Consider the following 18550-nt stretch of genomic DNA (forward strand, 5'->3'; position numbering starts at 1 on the left):
ATGCAAAAAAGTGCAGGCATCCATGGAAGTGGTTGATGGAGCGCAGCGTGAGGGCGTGGCTTAACATGCATACAAACTCGGGAGACGCAAAATAGAAGACAGTCGACCCCTTTCCGCAATTCGTGGGGTCAAATGAGGTCAGGAAAATCTCCAAATAATTGACCTCCTCGCCCCCATGTGGAGTTTGGAATTGGGGGGGAAAAGGGAAATATGTGCACTGGCACTTTAACAAGACACTTTAATCTCACTTTTTGGCATTGAAATGGTGATATAAACGTTTGGGAGTAAAGGCCAATGAAACATAACATTTCATCTACAACTGCTTCATGTCACAAAGAGGGTACAGCAAGTGCTGAAGAATGAATGACTGTGTCTTTGTGTTGTAGTTTTTTTTAATTTATTTCAAGATGGCGCCGCGAGAGTGGCTGCCTTTCCAGCAGCTCCTGTATTTTGTTTTTCTACTTCTTTCTTTCCTTTCCTCTTCCTTTCATAACTTTGCTGCTGTGTTACTTCCGAGTAGAGTGAACGCTGGCGCGAATGGCTACACCCGCACAAAAAAAGTACTTATCCCGTGATTGTAAAGTGTCCTTGAGAGTTTTGAAAGGCGCTTAGAAATTAAATGTATTATTAGTAGTATTAATATTAATATTAGTTTTATTATTATTATTATTATTATTATTATTACTATTACTATTATTATTTTTATTATTATCACAAAACCACCAGAGTGCGCCAAAATAATTTTAGTCCTTTTTTTCCCCCAAGATTTTCTTAAGCCATCGGCCGATTGTAAAATTGAAAATGCAGATCAGCAACTATTTTCACTATACACAATGAAATCCTTGAACAATATTTCCCAGTTATGACATGAGTGCATTTTTTTTATTTTGTGGATGGCCAGCATTCATGAACTCTGACTGCCAGACGATGTGCAAAAATGTTTTTTGTCATTGTCACTCGAATTCCTGGACCCACAGAATATTGAGTTTTAGGATTACATATACATTCAATGCAGCGTTAAAAACCTCAGTCTCCCTTCTTTTATTAAAGGAAAGAGTTAATTCCTAAATTACATGAGTCTGGAGTTATATGAGCTTAAAATGAGGGCAGATGTTCAAAGTACAATACAATACATGCATATTGGTTTATATAGCGTTTTAACAACAGCAGAAGCTGGAACAAAGCGCTAACATGGAAAAAATGGAAATACTGCCCGCCTGCGGAAGGGTAAAAACATTGCCACAGGCCATGGCCAGCGCTTTATCGGCATCCAAAAAAAACAAAAAAAAACGAACAAATTCAGGAATGGCGCTCTACGTCATATTTTCAATTCCCGAATAAATTCATGAATGGCAGTGAATGAGTTAAGTGCAATAAAAAGTAACATTTAGCTTGACCGCTAACGTGGAACTTCCTGACATCAATCCTAATTCCAAACTTGATGAAACACCGAACGGCATTCCGAACTCCTGATCCTAATGCAAACGTTATACCCTAAACCTCCAACGCTAATGCTAATCCAAAGCAAAATACGAACCCGATGCAGGTTAACATTGCGAATGAAATTTGCAAACTAAATAAACAAGCGCGTTTCATTTTGCCCAGCGTAGAAAAATGATGACATTCGTTTTTTTTCTCAAATTTGTAGACGTTTACAACAACGCAAAGAGCCGAACAGCTTCTTTAAATAATGAAATCAAACACAAAATGTGAACCCAAAACGATCAACAGCATGATTGGATTTTTTTTCGCGTCGAACAAATAAAACTTGACAATGTCCGTTCAAAACCTACACATCCGTCAATTAAGAAATCATAATTAAATCAAAAAAGAATAGCGCACCGTATAGTTGTTTGTAAGCGCTAAGTCACCTTGCAGTCTTCTCTGCCCTTGTTCTTGCCCTTTTTCCCGTTTTTCTTCCTGTCTTTTCCAGTTTCTCGGTTGCGAAGGCTCGCGTTTAAATCTTGCCGCTGCTCAACGGCGTCCGAAGCTTCGACCGTTAAGGGCGTAGCTCCATCTGGGATACCATCTTTGTCTGTGGTTTCCGTTACTGCGGCGTTGGAAGACACTGTATTCTCCTTCATGTGGATTTTTTCTTTTGCGTCTACAGTTCCCAAATGTTCAGGTGCGGATTCTACACGAACTAAAATGTTATCTGGTGCGGCTACATATGCTCCAGCCTCGCTAATCTTTGGATCTTCACTATTACTGTTATTGTGATTCATGGATTCCAGGACTTCAACAACTAATTTGACGTCCGGCTGCTGTGGATTCTCACGATCTGTATTCCGTTCATCTAACGGGACTTCTTCAGGTCCCCGGTCAACTTCCTTCTGCTGCGGACTTTGGACCGTCTCAATCTCCATGGCTTCGTCTAGATCCATGTCATCAAAATCAAAGGACTGCCCTTTCTCTTCTTCTTCATCAAAATCGTTCTCCATGTCCCGTCGGTAGGTGTCGAGAGGAGGGACTTCCCGGTGACCACGACTCATTTCACACTGCTCATGTTCCGCTGCAGGAGAACTGATTTCACATCTGGTTTTCTCGGACTCTGGGGTCTGAACGTCACTGTCTGAGGCGGCATCAACACGGTCGTCGCACGGCAATGTCTGTTGATCAGACATCGCTTCGGGCCCAGTCGCCGAGACTATCTCCCCATTGTCAATTTCCACCACGTGTTGATTGTCCTCTCTGAAGCTGTTCTCGCACTCTGCTTCTGGCTCCTCATTTTCTTCGTTTGGTAAAGTTTTCTGTCCCAAAGCCTTCTCCAAATCCTCAAAGGTTTCAGGACTTACTCCAAGAGACTGCTCCGACGGTGATGCCACAGATATTGGATTCAGATTGTCGAGAGTTTTGAAGTGAGACGTTTCATCATGGTTTACAACTCTTAACGTGGCTACAGAGTCTTCTTGACGACAGTTTGTTCTTTCAGAACTTGTTTTGCATTCATTCTGGACAACACCTGATGAACTTGTGTCACTGTGGCCTGAAACTTCAACTATAGTGTTTTCATGTAAAAAGGAGTCTCTGTCACAACTCTCCAAAAGAAGATCAGGACCATTGTGACCCGCCTCTGGCTTCTGAACACATCCTTCCCGCACTTCAATAGAATCCAAAGTTTCTTCTGGATCATTTGCATCTGTTCTCTGAATGAGTGGCGAAGTGAGGGAAAAGGCATCGGTGGGGTACTCCGGTTGAGGTATCAGTACTTTTACAGTGTCCACATCCTCTATGTTGGGCTCCACTTTGGATTCTGTGGGATCTACTGAGGTTTTTGGGTGATCCAATTGGTCAGGTGCATCTCCATGATGGACGACTGATTGCGTGAGGCATTCAACGGTGTTACCGTTGTTGCTGCAGTCCGGAGCAAACTCAACCTTTCCTAAATCTGCTGCGTTGTCCGTCATCTGAACCCTGGCATGTTCTTGATGATTTTGTTCCTCAAGCGGGCCTACTTTCTTTTTTCCCCTCTTCTTCTTTTTTTTCCTTTTCCTACGTGCCTGCTTAGTGACATCTTTATCTCCTTCTTCGCTGCTTGCCTCAGCATTTTCATGTTGGGCCTCAGCTTTGGACTCAGAATAAACTACTTGGAGCCTAGGTACAGAATCTTCAGCAAGTAGCTCTTGGGAACGTAATTCTGAATCACTTGGATGTACTTGGAGACAAGATTCTGGATTTGTGTATTCTTTTGGGGGGTATGATTTGGTAACTTCTGGTTCTTTTCTGACTCCTTGAAGGGAATGTGATTCACAATCTTTTGCATCTAACTGGAGACTAGATTCTGCATCTTTGATGAACTGTACCTGGGGACATGGTTCAAGATCTTTGACAACTTCTAATTGGGGGCAGAAGTCAACATGTTGCGTGCTACCTTTTCTATTCTCTTGAAGACAATGTTCGGAATCTTGAACATCTACTGGGGGAACTGAGTCCAACGTTGGGCTGCTATCTTGAGAAAGCAAATCAGAATTGACTTGGAGACATAATTCTGGAACTTTTAGGTCTCCCTGTCGGGGATGGGATGCAAAATCTTTGACATCTGCTTCAGGATGAGATATAGAATCTTGTGTGTCTTCTTGAGGACACAGTTCCGGTTTTTGGTTATCCACTCGGCAACATAAATCTGAATTGTTTAAGTCTTCTTTGTGGGAATATGATACAAAATCTTCGACTACCTGGAGGCAAGATTTTGGATCTTTAACACCTTGTCCACTGGGACAGGCTTCAGAACATGACCCAGAATTTTGTCTGCCTTCCTGGGAACAAGAGTCAAAATCTATGACGTCGACTTGTAGACCTGGTTCAGAATCTTTTATTTCTGCTTGTTGGCCCAGTTCTGATTTGTGAACACCTATTTGGCAACGTTTTTCATGATCTTCTCGGGGACACGATTCTTTCACAGTTTCTACCAATGATTCCGTATTTGTCAAAAGATCTTCCTCATTGTTTTTGTGTTTGTTTGGCTGTGTTTGAATAATGTCATGAACGGGCCTTGATGTCTCATCAGCGTTTGAGAGCCTATCGTTCAGGTGACTCATCTGGCCTCGCTCAAAAACTGGTCCGGGCTGTTCTTGATCCACCTCTTCCTTTCCTCTACTTCTCAACTCAGTCTCCTCTGAGCTTCCTGAGAAATCACGAAGAGCATACTGTGATAGGAGACAACGTTTTCAAGAGAAACCTTCAGAAGGAGAGCGACAGCAGAAGACAAGGCGAAGAATCTGGCCGAGTTAGAAAACCGCATAAGAAGTAGGAAGGAAGGAGGAGGAGGTGGAGCATTAAGGGGAAGCTTGAGAGGTAAATGAGAAGACTGCGACTGACATTCTGATGAGAAGCAGAACATCTTGTGTGGTGTCTGTACAGCGGCACGGAACCTTGATCACCACACCACATGACACCAGTACCATTCACAACTTTTGTGGATGTTCAAGTCGGGAAAAGTCGAAAAGGATTTCAAAATAAAACAGTTCAAATGCAACCCCCATGACACAAATCAACTTTACTGCAAAACGTTTCATGAGAAGGTGATTGAAGGTCACTTTGAGAAACCACACGCTCTTCTTACAACCATGACCTGCTGGACTAAATATTGTAGATGGTCCAAATAACTAATACATGTCATTTAAACAGATCCGAATGTGATTTCTAGAGTATGATTGAGCACTTATCATGACAAAAGTGTGTAGTTCCTCATAAAGTTCTTGGGAGACGAATCAGAAGATCAAAAGGAGCAGAAAAACCTTAGATGTTAGTCCAAAAAGTACAGTGTTGGTCTAAATGTCACGTTTGGCTATGACACCTTGACTTCCGTGGCTAGTTATAAAGTCAAACTGTACATTTTGGAAATGAACATCTTCAGTTGGGCTGATGCAAAGCCATGCAAAAGAGTCAGGACGCTTATTGTCCGCGTGTGTTTTACCCAGCATGCCGTTGCCTTCCGACGGGGAGGTTGGCGAAGCCTGAGCATGCTGTGGATCGACGTCTGTTTCCGTCTCACTGGTATCGCCATTGAGGTTCAGATCGGGTCCGAGTACTATTCCGTGTTTCTGAGGGAAAAAAAAATATTGATATCATTCCAATAAAACAACAATATTCAACTAAAAACTGTTGCTTAAATGACTACTGGTACCTCCTTTTTTGTCGGAAATCATTATGAAAACATCACTAAATACCACCCATCTGTCAATTTCTGTTTATGAGTTACTCCCCGGGTTTCAAAGTGATTGTTTGCCGCGGGCCGCATTGTAGTTCTGGTTTTCTCTCGAGGGCCGTTATGAATTTGGGGAAGCCATTACAATGTTACATCACCTCCACAATGACATACAGAGCGCGCAACAAAATAATAAATTAATAGTTCTCAAATCTGAAGGCAAAACTAATGACTGTTATTGTGGTTTACGTATGACAATTTAAAATGTCGGTTGGGACTTTAGCTAGCATCATTGCACTTGACATGCTAGATTTGCTTTTGAGGGCTGAATAAAATTATTTGACGGACCAGATCTGGCCCCACACACCTGTGATGTAAGGTTTTAGATAGCTAGCTGAATAGAAAGAGAGATAGCTAGCTGTATTGCTAGCTAGCTGGATCGCTAGCTGGATCGCTCGCTCGCTGGTTCGCTCGCTGGCTGGCTCGCTCGCTGGCTGGCTCGATCGCTGGCTGGCTTGATCGCTGGCTGGCTCGATCGCTGGCTGGCTCGATCGCTGACTGGCTCGATCGCTGGCTGGCTCGATCGCTGGCTGGTTCTCTCACTAGATGGCTCGATCGCTAGCTAGCTTGATCGCTAGCTAGCTCAATCGCTAGCTTGCATGATCGCTCGCTAGCTCAATCGCTAGCTAGCTCAGCATGGAATTTCCCAAGTTTTATTTGCTTTTTCGGGACGAATAAAGTGATGTGGCGGGCCAGATTTGGGCCTTGACTTTGACTTTTTTAGTTATTCAAACCAATTTTCGAGGAGGAATTGGTGAGAGGACCACCCTTGTAAAATGGTCGCCTTGACGGCAAAATGTCTGGACTTCCTGTTGTATTTCAGGCAAGCATTTTTTTGAGATATTGAGCAAGGTGGCAAATTTTTGGCGACTTTCCGTAGAACGGTTAAGAGCTCCGCAACGTCCGGGTCTGACAAAAGCTGAGTACCTTGAGAATATCTTTCAGCTTCACAACCTCTTCTCTGAGTTCATCCCGCTCGGTTCGGATTGCATCTGTGTATTCTTTCTGTCGCTCTAAGGCCTGATCGGATTTGGAGGTGCGCAGCATGGAGAGAACGTGAAAAGGGGTTGAGGAGGTCACAAGACAAAAAGTAAGAACGGCAAAGGTCAGTTTCAAAGTAGATGACAAGAAATGCAGAAAGGGCCTGGAGAAGCAAGACCGTACCCCGATTTTCTTATCCTTCCATTCCACTGTTTCTTGTAGATCACATATTTCCCTAGCAAAACTCTCCTGTTTCAAACGCAACTGACGGATTTCCTACGGAGGCAAGAGAGGATGAGAAAGAAAAGAAAGAAGTGACAAGTTTGGTGCGCGAAAGGAAAATCTGTGTGAAACTCGACGGGCCCACATGCAAGCGGCGATCGACGCTGTCCGAGTCGATAACTCACATTCAGCAGGTCCTCGCTTTGTTTGAAGGTCTCTTTCATTTCGTTGAACTGGAACTGAAGAACACCGTGGGCCTGTTTTTGGCGTTCAAAGTCCTGCAGACACATTGCGAGAAGAAAAATAAACTTAGTGTTCACTGAAAGCACAGTGATACCTCAGCATACAAACTTAATTGGTCCCCAGAAAGTGTGTGTAAGGCGAAAAGTTCGTCTTCCAAACATTTATTTCCCATAAGAAACCATTAAAATGAGAATAATTAGTTCGCGGGTCCCCATAACACATAATTTTCGACTACATAAGCCTTAAACTACACAAAATATACCTTATTTTATGTAGAATAAATGTGCTATTGGATTGTAATGAAAGAAATAAACTGTACTATTTAATAAAGTCGTTTTATTTACCTTTGTGATGGGCGTTGATGTAGTTGACTCTTGATGATATCCAAATGAAGTTGCCGTGCTTTCTCACTGATAATACCCTCACTCACAATGTACCCTGATAGCTGCTTTTCGTTAATCCAAATCAACAGAAATTTTTCAACCTCTTCTATTGCCTGACACCGTCGCTTAGACCAGTGATTTTCAACCACTGTGCCACGGCACACTAGTGAGAGATCGTCAGATGTGCCGTGACAAACTATCCAATTCCCCTTTTTCCAATTTAAAATTTTACAAACATTTATGAATCATTTTCTGCCAATATTATGTCATTGTCCTGTGTCCGTGCTGAAAAGACTGGGAGGGTAATTTAATATTCGTCCGTGTGGCAATATGTCACTCATTGCCTCTTTCCTGCGAGATGGTTCGTGGTGTGCCGCAAAAAATTCCAATGTAAAAAACGTGCCCTGATTCAAAAAAGATTGAAAAACACTGGCTTCGACAACATAGAAACACCCTTAGCCACACGTAGCAATGGTCATCTTAGCGTACCGCACACCTCGTTCGTGTTTTTTGATAATCTCCTTCTGCATGACCGTAATGTTTTAAAATGTCATCTTCGGCTCAACACTAGCCTGTGGTGGGGTCTTTTCCGGTTCCAAAAAGCAAAAGTATCAATTTGATAACAAACCACGTCTGCACTAGTGCACTCAAGGAAAGTAGGTGTGGAAAACTAGTCCGCCAGCCACGGTGGCGCTGTTCGACCGTGTGGTTTGGTCTTCTTCCGCCGAAAACTAGTCCGCCAGCCATTGTGGCGCTCCGTGCGTTTCCGGAAAACTAGTTCGTATTCCAAGATTATATTCTCGCAAATGTAATGTTTGTAAGGCAAAAAGTTCATAAACTAAAGCGTTTGTAAGCTGAGGTATCACTGTATAACAATAATACATCCTAGAAAATGGCCGCTGGCCATACCTTGGCCTTCTCTTCGTACTCCCGCCTGGACTCGGACAGGAGTTCTTCGAGTTCTATCAGTGAGTCTTTCAGTGTGTCCACCTGGTACATGAGGTTATTTTTTTCATTGTCCAACTGGGCGTTGGACACCATGGCTTTGCGGTACTTCTCCTCCACTTCGGTTAACGCCTCCTACGAAAACGTTAACAGTATGAAATGGAAAACATTTTCTTCTATCACAAAAGCCGTAGTAGAAGAAAACATCCGCGCGGTGAGAAAAAGCATCCAGTATTCAGGCGATTGTGGTGACAAAGTGAAAGGGGCCTCATAGCGTATCGAGCATCTGAAAGGGATTATTCGTTCTTTTGGCTTCTTCCGATATGTGTGAAAAAATCGAAAGCGACAAACAAGTAAACAGAAAGAAGATGAAAATTGTGGAAATATGGGAAGCTGATGAAAATTGTGGAAATATGGGAAGCTTTGATCTCCTCCTCTTTCATCTAGAACTGCTTCGTGTCACAAAGAGAGTACAGCAAGTGCTGAAGAATGAATGCCTCTCTGTGTCTTTGTGTTGTCATATTTGTTATTTAGTTTTTTTTTTGTTTTACTTCAAGGTGGCGCCGCGAGTGTACATTAAAGTGGTATAAATATAAATATGTATGGATTGTATTGTATTTTGTACATCCACCCCCTTTTCGAGCTCAGATAACTCCAAACTCATATAACTTAGCAATTAACTGTTTTTTTTCTGAATGAAAGAAGAGAGTCTAAGGTTTCTAACGCTGAATATTTGTGTAGTCCTAAAACTCAATATTCTGTGTGTCGTGGAATTTGAGTGAATTTGAGTGATAATGACAAAAACCCTGGCACTGGAGTGGACACATTTTTTGCACATCATCTGGCAGTCAATGAGTTAAGTTATTTATTATGGCAAAAACATTAAAAAAAATCTGCCTCAGGTTTTTATACCTTGACTTCTTTTAGGTTCTGAGTGTACTTGGACTCCACATCTTGGATCTGATCCTTCAGTTCATGAATTTCCTGGTGAAAAGGACGTCGGCGGTGAGCAAGTGAAGCGAGAGGCAAAGCGAAAAGGAAGACGACGAACACGTTTGCGGAGAAAATACCCATCGTGTACCTTAATTTCTCTCGTCGCCGTCTCAGCATCGACCGTAATGGCGGTCTCGACGCTTGCTCTTCGCGAAGAAGTCCCGCCGAGGGAGGCCAGACTTGCCGCCGTTAACGCGGAAGCCGCTCGGGAACCCTGCTAAAAATATCAACGGGTCGGAATTGAATTGAATTAAAAAGGTAGCAGAACCTGCTCGGTGTTTGAGGTTCTACTTACTTTCTCCAGATAATCTCTGTCGTCGACCTGCGGAGGGAAGGAAAAACATATTAGATTCGAGTCAAGATGGGGCCACAAATAATAATAATAATAACAACAACAACACATTTCATTTCTAAGCGCCTTTTCTTTGAGGGTGAGCATCGTCAGCCACACGCGCTAGCGTTCACCCAACCCGGAAGTAACTCAAATAGATAGAAAGCTAGCTAGCTAGCCAATAGATAGCTAATAGCTAGCCAGCTAGATAGCCAGCCAGCTCGATAGCTAATAGATAGCTAGATAGATAGCCAGCGCAAGGAGCTAGATAGCAAATAGATAGCATATAGCTAGCTAGCAAGATAGCTAGCTCGATAGCTGGATGGCGAGATAAATAAATCAAGAAAAAGACGCCAAATCCTTCATTCGGATCGCTTAGCATCACTCACAACCTTTTTATTGCCCCACCACAACTAATCCACGCGATCGGTAACAGCCAATCTCACTGGTGGATGATCGGTATCGAGAATCAATGGCGTGATTGTCCTGATCAGAACACCCCCAAGTTAAAAGTTATCTTGGGAGTTGACCGTTTATTGAAATCTGACACTCAAACCAGCAACCGAAGGATGAGAAAAACAGCATTGGTGGGTTAAGTGCATAAAACTGCAGTCTTAAAAGGCCTCTGCCGCCTGGGTTGGCGGAAACGAGACTCACGTCAGACAAATCGGGAATTGTAACATCGTCCAGATCTCTGGGGAGTCCTCTGCTACTGGAAGTGCTTCTGAACAGACTGGCAACAGAGCCAACGTTGTCCTGCATGGCCCGCCGCCACCACAGGGGGCGGCAGACAACACATGGCCGGTCAGACCAAACGGAAAAAAAAAAAATAAAAATCAGCCCAAACAAAACGAGCAACACATTGAGGACTAGAGAGGGTATTTGGTGTCTTGTGGTTGGGCTATCTGGGCGGTTCTCACCGCTGGGCTGGTACGGGCCGAATTGGCCCGGCTGGAAGTTCTGGAGTTGGAGCTGCGGTAGCCACTGTACTCGAGAGGCTGTTGAGGAGGAAGCACACAGTGATGCTTCCATCCAGTAAAGTCGAGGAACATGCACATGCGCAGGCAGTTCATGCTGTTTGCTGTTGGCGATTCACAAATTCACCCATCTGTTTTTTGTGTATGTGTTTGTTTATTTATTTACTCATTTTTATATATATATATATATGTGTGTGTGTGCATATTTATGTGTTTATTTAATAATGTATTTATGCATTTATGTATTTATTTATTAATTAATCATGTATTTATTGATTATGTATGTATATATCTACATACCTTTACATATTTCCGTATATTTATTTCTGTAATCATGTAAAAATATATATATATATATATATATGTGTGTGTGTGTGTGTGTGTGTGTTTATGTATATTTATTACTTATACTATACTATACTTATACTTATTTATGTATTTAATAATTGTATTTGTTTAATAATGTATGTATGCATTCATGTATTTCTTTATTTTTATTTTTTATTTATTTTTATTTTTTTGGCTTGAGGAGCCCGCGATAAGAAGAAAGCAGCGTCAGCTCAGAGCGCCGATGCGTATGTGGAACTGTCACGGCTTGGAATTGAAGCGGATTTATGTGGGACAGGAGATGTGAGACAATGTCTTTTCGTCAATGGATGCTACAGCTTCGTGTTTGCTTTCAACATTTAGCTTGTAGTAGACGTACAAATTCCACCATGACGTCCCTGATCCACTGCTGACATGGATGCTTTGATCCTCTCCTCTTTCAACTAGAACTGCTTCATGTCATCACAAAGAGGGTACAGAAGTCTTGAAGAATGAATGACTCTGTGTCTTTGTGTTGTCATATTTGTTATTTTTTCAATTTTGGCGGCGTATTTAATAATTATGCATTTATGTATTTATTTCCTAATGAATCATGTATTTATTGATTATTTATGTATATATTTATATATATATTTATTTATCTATGTAATCACTTCATTAATAATTGATTTATTGTTTATGTAAAGATGTATTTATGTATTTATGCATGTATTTCTGTGTATATTTATTTATTTAATAATTTATGCATTATTATTAGTGTAATATATGTGCATGTATTTATTTATTATGTATGTATGTATTTATTATTCATGCATATATTTATGTTAGTTATTTTTGTATTTAATCATTTATTTATTATTTATATATATATTTGTATTTAGATATTTATTTATGTATTTATTTGTGTATTTATGTATTTACCTATGTATGTATTTGTGTATTTATGTATGTATGTATGTATTTATGTATGTAAGGGAAACGCCGAAAGAAAAAGAAGATTTATTTAAGAATTTATTTATTTATTGTTGTATTTACTGATGTGTTTATTTATGTATTGATTTATTAGGGATGGTGGACTTGTTGAACATGGCATCAATTCATGTTTGCTGTGGTCTAAGGAGCCACTAAAGCCAAGTGGTCACATTGTGGTCAAATAAGAACAGTGACGCGACGACCATATTTATTCATTTTTTTCGGTGGGGTACATTCGCCTATGTTCTACTGCTAGAGATAAAACAGAGCATGCTTCCTTTTGGTCCTGATGAAATATCAGCGTGTCTTAAAAGGTCAGTCAAGCCGCTTTAAATCGACCGGCAACACAGTCAATTTTAATTTGAAAACACATGTCAGGAAATGATAAGATGTCGGCGACTGTGAACGGAAAAATGGGGAAACTTCCTCGCTATTTGCTGGCGGGCTCAGTCCCGAGTTCTGGACCGCACTTCATTTGAACACTTCAACAATCTTGCCATGCAATGTTAGCATTACCATCACACACTTTGTGGCAAAAACCAAGTCCAACTTGCCACACAGCAAATCACAACAATTATTACAGGACATCATAAAACAACATTCCAAATTCACCCCAAAAAATGTCAATATGCCAAACTAACAAACAAGCAAAACTCACATGGAAGGCAAAGTTGGAGCCGGAGAGTCGCCGAGACCCAGAGCAGAGACCGTCCTCATATAAGGAGCTCTGAATTTGATGCCACATAATACAGATGACAGTTTGTATTATGTTGTTTTTTTTTGCTCACATTTCAGCATGTTTAAATTTTGTCATTTTTGATTATGTGGCAAATAAATATCCCGCTTGTCTAGTTGTAAGCTGCTCAAAGTGGAGTTTAAAAAGTGGCAGTGCTTCGTTTTAGATCCTCAATCGGGGGGTAGCTTAAGAATGATCCGAATGTGCAACGCTAATGACCGGCCGGTCCATAAAAAGTCTGAAATGATGCCGGCGATATGACTGGCTGATCAAGTGTGATGTTGGCAAAAGATTCTCTTGGCAAAGGGCAGCTTTCATCTATCTTTTTTTTCCATACGAACCTGGTAGGAGCCAGCTGAGCCCGGATCCCTGCCGGCGGACAGCCCATTAAGGCCGTACAAGTCGGAGGAGGCGTACGATGCCTGAGAGAGAGCCCACATACCAAGAATAACATTGGAATGAAGACAATTTGGAATGGCAACCGGTCGCTAATGCTAATGGTGTCAATCTCCCACTGCCAATCCATTTCCTTCAATAATTTAGCCAATTTCTATCATTGACTCACAAAGACAAAAAAAAACTGGTTGCGCCGAACAACACGGCGTGTCCTTGATGACACGTCTCCTTTCAGTCACGGGGGTAAATCTAATCAACCCGGCTCGACGGCTGATGCGTAATCCACAAAATAAACAACAAGGTGTACTAACCCGGCTGGATAGACCACTGTAATCATAATAATAAAAACAATACATTTCATTTCTAAGTGCCTTTCAAATCTCTCAAGGTTACTTTACAGTCACATGATGAAGTTTTTCTGTGGGTGAGCAGCGGCAGCCACATGCGCCAGCGTTCACTCAACCCTGAAGTAACTCAAATAGACAGAAAGCTAGCTAGCTAATGGATAGCAAATAAATGGCGAATAGATAGCCAGATAGCCAACAGCTAGCCAGCTAGACAGCCAATAGCAAGACAGCCAATAGCTAGACAGCTAGCGACAGTCAGGGGGGTAAATCTTATCAACCGGGACTGGCGGCTGATGCATAAACCACAAAATCCCTGATCCACTGGTGGAAAGACGCTTTGATCCTCTCCTCTTTCATCCAGAACTGCTTCATGTCATCACAAAGAGGGTACAGCAAGTCCTGAAGAATGAATGTCTCTCTGTATCTTTGTTTTGTCATATTGTCTCTTTGCTGTCATATTATTTGTTATTTAGTTTTTTTTTTTGTTCTTTTGACTTCAAGACGGCGCCGCGAGAGTGGCTGCCTTTCCAGCAGCTCATGTATTTTTTTTCTACTTTCATTCCTTTCATCACTTTGCTGCTGTGAAATGTAAATTTCTCCACTGTGAGACGAATAAAGGCATATCCAATCCAATCCAATCCAAAATAAACAACAAGGTCTACTAACCCGGCTGGATAGAACACTGTACGCATCATCGTGGCCGTTCCTCTACAAAGCAAAAGTGCAAAAAGTGATATTGGCTACAAAAAAAAATTATTTCAAGCTTCTACCGTCGGGCCATGACATACATACATCCTTGTCTTTGTGCTTATGCTTCTTTTTCTTCTTGGATTTATGTGACAGAGACGACGAGCTCTTGGGAGTGACAGAAACAACCAGGTCAGCGTGAGAATAGGAAGAAGTAGCACATAAACTTACTTCGTGTAAATCACACAGACACACAGCAGAATCAAGCAATGGGGATTTGTTATCACTCTGAGAATGCAGAGGGTCAAATTGTCCTTGGTTAGGAATACTTGTCTTTTTTTTGGGTCGTGTACCTTGGCTCAATAAGGGTTGGCAAAAACCGGGTTAAAGATTAAATGCTATGTGATAAAAAGCAAATAGAGCAAGTGTGTCAAAGTCATTTTTTTGCCGCGGGCCACATTGTCGTTGCGGTTTCCTCTCGGAGGCCGTTATGAATTTGGGGATGTCATTCAAATACAACAAATTCATGAAGAACTAGTTTTCAAATTTGAAGTAAGAAAATGACTTATTGTGGTTTACAAGGGACAATTTGAAATTTGTGTTTGGACTTTAGCAAGAAATATCGCTTTTCACAAGTATCATTTGCTTTTGCGCGCCAAATAAAATGATGTGGCGGGCCAGATTTGGCCCGCGGGCCTTGATTTTGACACCAATCACTAGCTAGCTCAATCGCTAGCTAGCTTAATCGCTAGTTAGCTCGATTGCCAGTTAGCTTGATCGCTAGTTAGCTCGATCGCCAGTTATCACGATCGCTAGTTATCGTGATCGCTAATTATCTTGATCGCTAGTTATCTTGATTGCTAGCTAGCTCAATCGCTAGTTATATTGATTACTAGTTATCCCAATAACTAGCTCGCTCGATCGTTAGTTATCTCGATCACTAGCTATCTCAATCGCTAGTTATCTCAATTGCTAGCTAGCTGGATTGCTAACTAGCTAGATAATTCGACCACTAACTAGCTAGTCCAATCGCTAACTAGCTAGTTTGATCACTAGCTATCTAGTTTGGTCACTAGCTAGGTAGTTCGATCGCTAACTAGCTGGTTCGATCGCTAACTGGCGAGTTCGATTGCTAACTACCTAGTTTGATCACTAACTAGCTAGTTCGATTACTAGATAGCTAGCTCAATCGCTAACTAGCTAGCTCCATTGCTAACTAGCTAGATCAATTCCTAGCTAGCTAGCTCGATAGATGAGCATGGAATTTCACAAATTTGATTTGCTTTCACATGCCGAATAAAAAGTTGTGGAGGGCCAGATTTGTGCTTTCACTTCGACACCTGTGACGTAGAACACAACAAGCCTGCTTTTATTTTTGGTTAACCAGAATGAGACTTTATGGACACCCGCAAAGCTCAAAAGCCATTACACATTTTCATGCATGGGCTGTTTTTTTTAAAAGAAGAGAGTGGGCACACAGTATTTTAGGCACATACACACACAGAAAAATGTTATGTTGTTCAAACTTCCATTCCAGTGCACAAGGCTTACCCCAGCACCGTAAACCGCATCAAGATCCGACTGCAAGCGACACGAAAACATCAACTAGGATGCCAGACTCCCTTTTAAAGAGAACCCCCCCACCCCTCACCACAAGCCAACAATTTTAAACTAGTCCCACGTGCCAGTCAAACGTCTGCAAAGTCTTTTCGTCAAACTATTCCATTTTTCACCCAAAAAAAAAAGTACACCAAGGTACCTTCCCCCACCCCTTGTCAATCTGGAGACATCGAGTCCATTTTGTGCGACAGTCCACGAGAAAGTGTTTCCAGATTTTCACAACATTTTCCACCGTATTCACAGAAACATGAAAATGCAACGACAGAGACATCGAGATTTCTCTGGGTGTTTTGATACTGACCCTGGCGCTGCCTCGGCTTCCCACAGACGTCCGTTCGTCATCGTCCGAAAGCTGTGCGAGACATAAGACAGATGACGAAGGACAATCAGGGTTGAGAACTTATTGTCCATGAAAATTCATTATGCCCGGTGCGGAATTTTGAAGTCAATTCAGTGGTTCCATTAACTCATTTGCTGCCATTCACAAATTTATTTGGGAATTGAAAATATGACGTAGAGCACCATTCCCGAATTTGTTCGGGTTTTGGTTTTTCTTGTTTGGGCACCGATAAAGCGCTGGTCAGACCTCTGGCAATGTTTTTCCCTTCCACGAGGGGGAAGCATTTCCCTTTTTTCCATGTTAGCGCTTTGTATGTAAGCATGTAAGCTTCGGCTGTAGTTAAAGCGCTATATAGCATTACATTATTATTATATTATGTCAGCGTTACTTCCGGGTTGAGTGACCGTTGGTGCGTGTGGTTGCCGCTGCTCACCTGCAGAAAAACTTAGCCTGTGACTGTAAAGTGTCCTTGAGAGTTTTGAAAGGCGCTTATAAATTAAATGCATTATTATTATATAAATCAATATCTATGTATTGTATTGTGTACATCTGCCCCAATGTCAAGCTCAGATAACTCCAGACCCATATAACTTAGGAATTAACATTTTTTTCTTATGAAAGAAGAGAGTCTAAGGTTTCTAACGCTGCATTGAATGTTTATGTAGTCCTAAAACTCAATATTCTGTTGGTCCTGGAATTCACTTAATGACAAAAACCCTGGCACTGGAGTTGACGCATTTTTGCACATCGTCTGCCAGTGAATGAGTTAAATATATATATATAAATAAATACATAAATAAATGAAATCACCATATATACACACTACACACAGAATTTGTTCCTTCGTTTATTATTATAATAATAATAATAATAATAATAATAATAATAATAATAATAATAATAAATACATTTCATTTATAAGCGACTTTCAAGGCATTATGGGAGCTTGAACTCAGATTTGTACGGGACAACGAAAAACTCGGTGATCACCCGTGTCTCTTTGAGAGTTTTGAAAGGCGCTTATGAATGAAATGTCTGATTATCATTAATATTATCTCTGAATTTCGAGGAGGTGAAACGAGAGGGAGGGCTACAAACCGTATGCGGTCGTGAGGGTCGTGAGTATCGCTCACTGTCCTCCTGCATCGTGGGGGGAAGGCAAAAGGTGATGGAAGGAGAAAAAAAATGGATGAGGTGTCAGAGGGTAGGGGGGGTCGAGACGGCGGTAGATTTGAAAGAGTTGACATGAAAGCACTTCCATGACGGGATAAGATGTCAAATGAGATGAGGAGTTGGTAGGAACATGCTTCTGATAAAGTGGTTGGGAGAAGCTCAACCCAAACGTGAGAAAGGTGGGGTTTGGGGGGGCGGGTCTAAAATTTCAACCATGTAAATTACATTGAAAATGTAAAAAAATGTGAAAAATTTAAAACATTTTTTGTACAAAATTGTGCACATTTTTGGAAAAATTGTAACTGATAACGTGGTTGGGAGAAGCTCAACCCAAATGTGAGTGAGGGAGAAGGGTTGGGTGGTCAAATTTCAACCAAGTCATTACATCAGAAATAAAAAAAAAATGTAAAAGATTGTAAACATGTTTGTAAAACATTGTAAACATTTTTGTAAAAATATGTGGTTGGGAGAAGCTCAGCCCAAATGTGAGTGAGGGGGAGAGAATTGGAATTGGAAGATAATTGCCAAAAATGTACTGACTCAACTATGTTGTGGTGAATTGCAAAATTCAGCTTGAAGTTGCTTTTCCCCATTTTTCCGGATTTTTGAGTCATAGATCAAATCTAGCAAAATATTTGGCAGGTTTGTAAGACTTGTGGCACTTCCAAAAAGTGCCATCTTTGGGGTCGTGGTTAGTCATGCTTCACGTCAAACGGTCAACATACTGTCAGTAAATAAATGTTCCTGGTGAAATTTCAACTCAAGAGAAATCCGACACAACAAACGTTATGTAGTGCACACCGAGAGGGCAGATGGTCACGCTGACCACGGGCCAAATGGTCAGCCTTGCTACCCTGCTACGACCCTTTTTTTAAACGGGGAACCAAGCTTGGATTCATTCCAATTAGTTTTCTTTTTAAAAAATCACAAAAAAACAAAAACAAAAAATCCAGGCTGGAAATGGCTCACGCCCACATTAATTACAACTCAAAGCGAGTACGGATGCAAACATTCGAGTTAGTAACAAGGCGATGTCATGGCAAACGAAAACGGATACCATCCATTGCTCAATATCTCCCCATTTGCTGTCTGATCTGTCATCTGATTTGGGATTCAAGCCGTAATATTTCTGAACGGGGGAAAAAAATAAGTTATGAAACAATTCAAACA

At 41.3% G+C, this 18550-nt stretch overlaps 1 protein-coding gene across 34 annotated transcripts in view; it reads right to left on the bottom strand.

Moving 5' to 3' along the window:
• Positions 1-18550, bottom strand: part of lrrfip1a (leucine rich repeat (in FLII) interacting protein 1a) — a 34163-nt gene that overhangs the window by 3135 nt on the left and 12478 nt on the right. For 2 of the 34 annotated variants that reach the window (XM_089002037.1, XM_089002043.1), the window contains 17 exons: positions 16169-16219; positions 15799-15828; positions 14353-14415; positions 14227-14268; positions 13159-13239; positions 12740-12808; positions 10726-10803; positions 10463-10561; positions 9770-9796; positions 9563-9691; positions 9394-9465; positions 8446-8616; positions 7096-7188; positions 6872-6964; positions 6635-6727; positions 5417-5543; positions 655-4624 (listed from right to left, as the gene is read on the bottom strand). In XM_089002037.1, coding sequence (XP_088858163.1) covers positions 1863-4624; positions 5417-5543; positions 6635-6727; positions 6872-6964; positions 7096-7188; positions 8446-8616; positions 9394-9465; positions 9563-9691; positions 9770-9796; positions 10463-10561; positions 10726-10803; positions 12740-12808; positions 13159-13239; positions 14227-14268; positions 14353-14415; positions 15799-15828; positions 16169-16219 — 4080 coding nt within the window. In that variant the 3' untranslated portion in view covers positions 655-1862. Of the gene's footprint in view, positions 1-654; positions 4625-5416; positions 5544-6634; positions 6728-6871; positions 6965-7095; positions 7189-8445; positions 8617-9393; positions 9466-9562; positions 9692-9769; positions 9797-10462; positions 10562-10725; positions 10804-12739; positions 12809-13158; positions 13240-14226; positions 14269-14352; positions 14416-15798; positions 15829-16168; positions 16220-17305; positions 17348-18437; positions 18510-18550 lie in introns of those variants that run through there. The other 32 variants (XM_089002046.1, XM_089002047.1, XM_089002051.1 and 29 more) reach the window with 28 other exon arrangements.

This window comes from Hippocampus bargibanti, linkage group LG08 (assembly GCF_051943395.1).
Source record: "Hippocampus bargibanti isolate YZ-2025 linkage group LG08, ASM5194339v1, whole genome shotgun sequence".
Lineage (NCBI taxonomy): Eukaryota > Metazoa > Chordata > Actinopteri > Syngnathiformes > Syngnathidae > Hippocampus > Hippocampus bargibanti.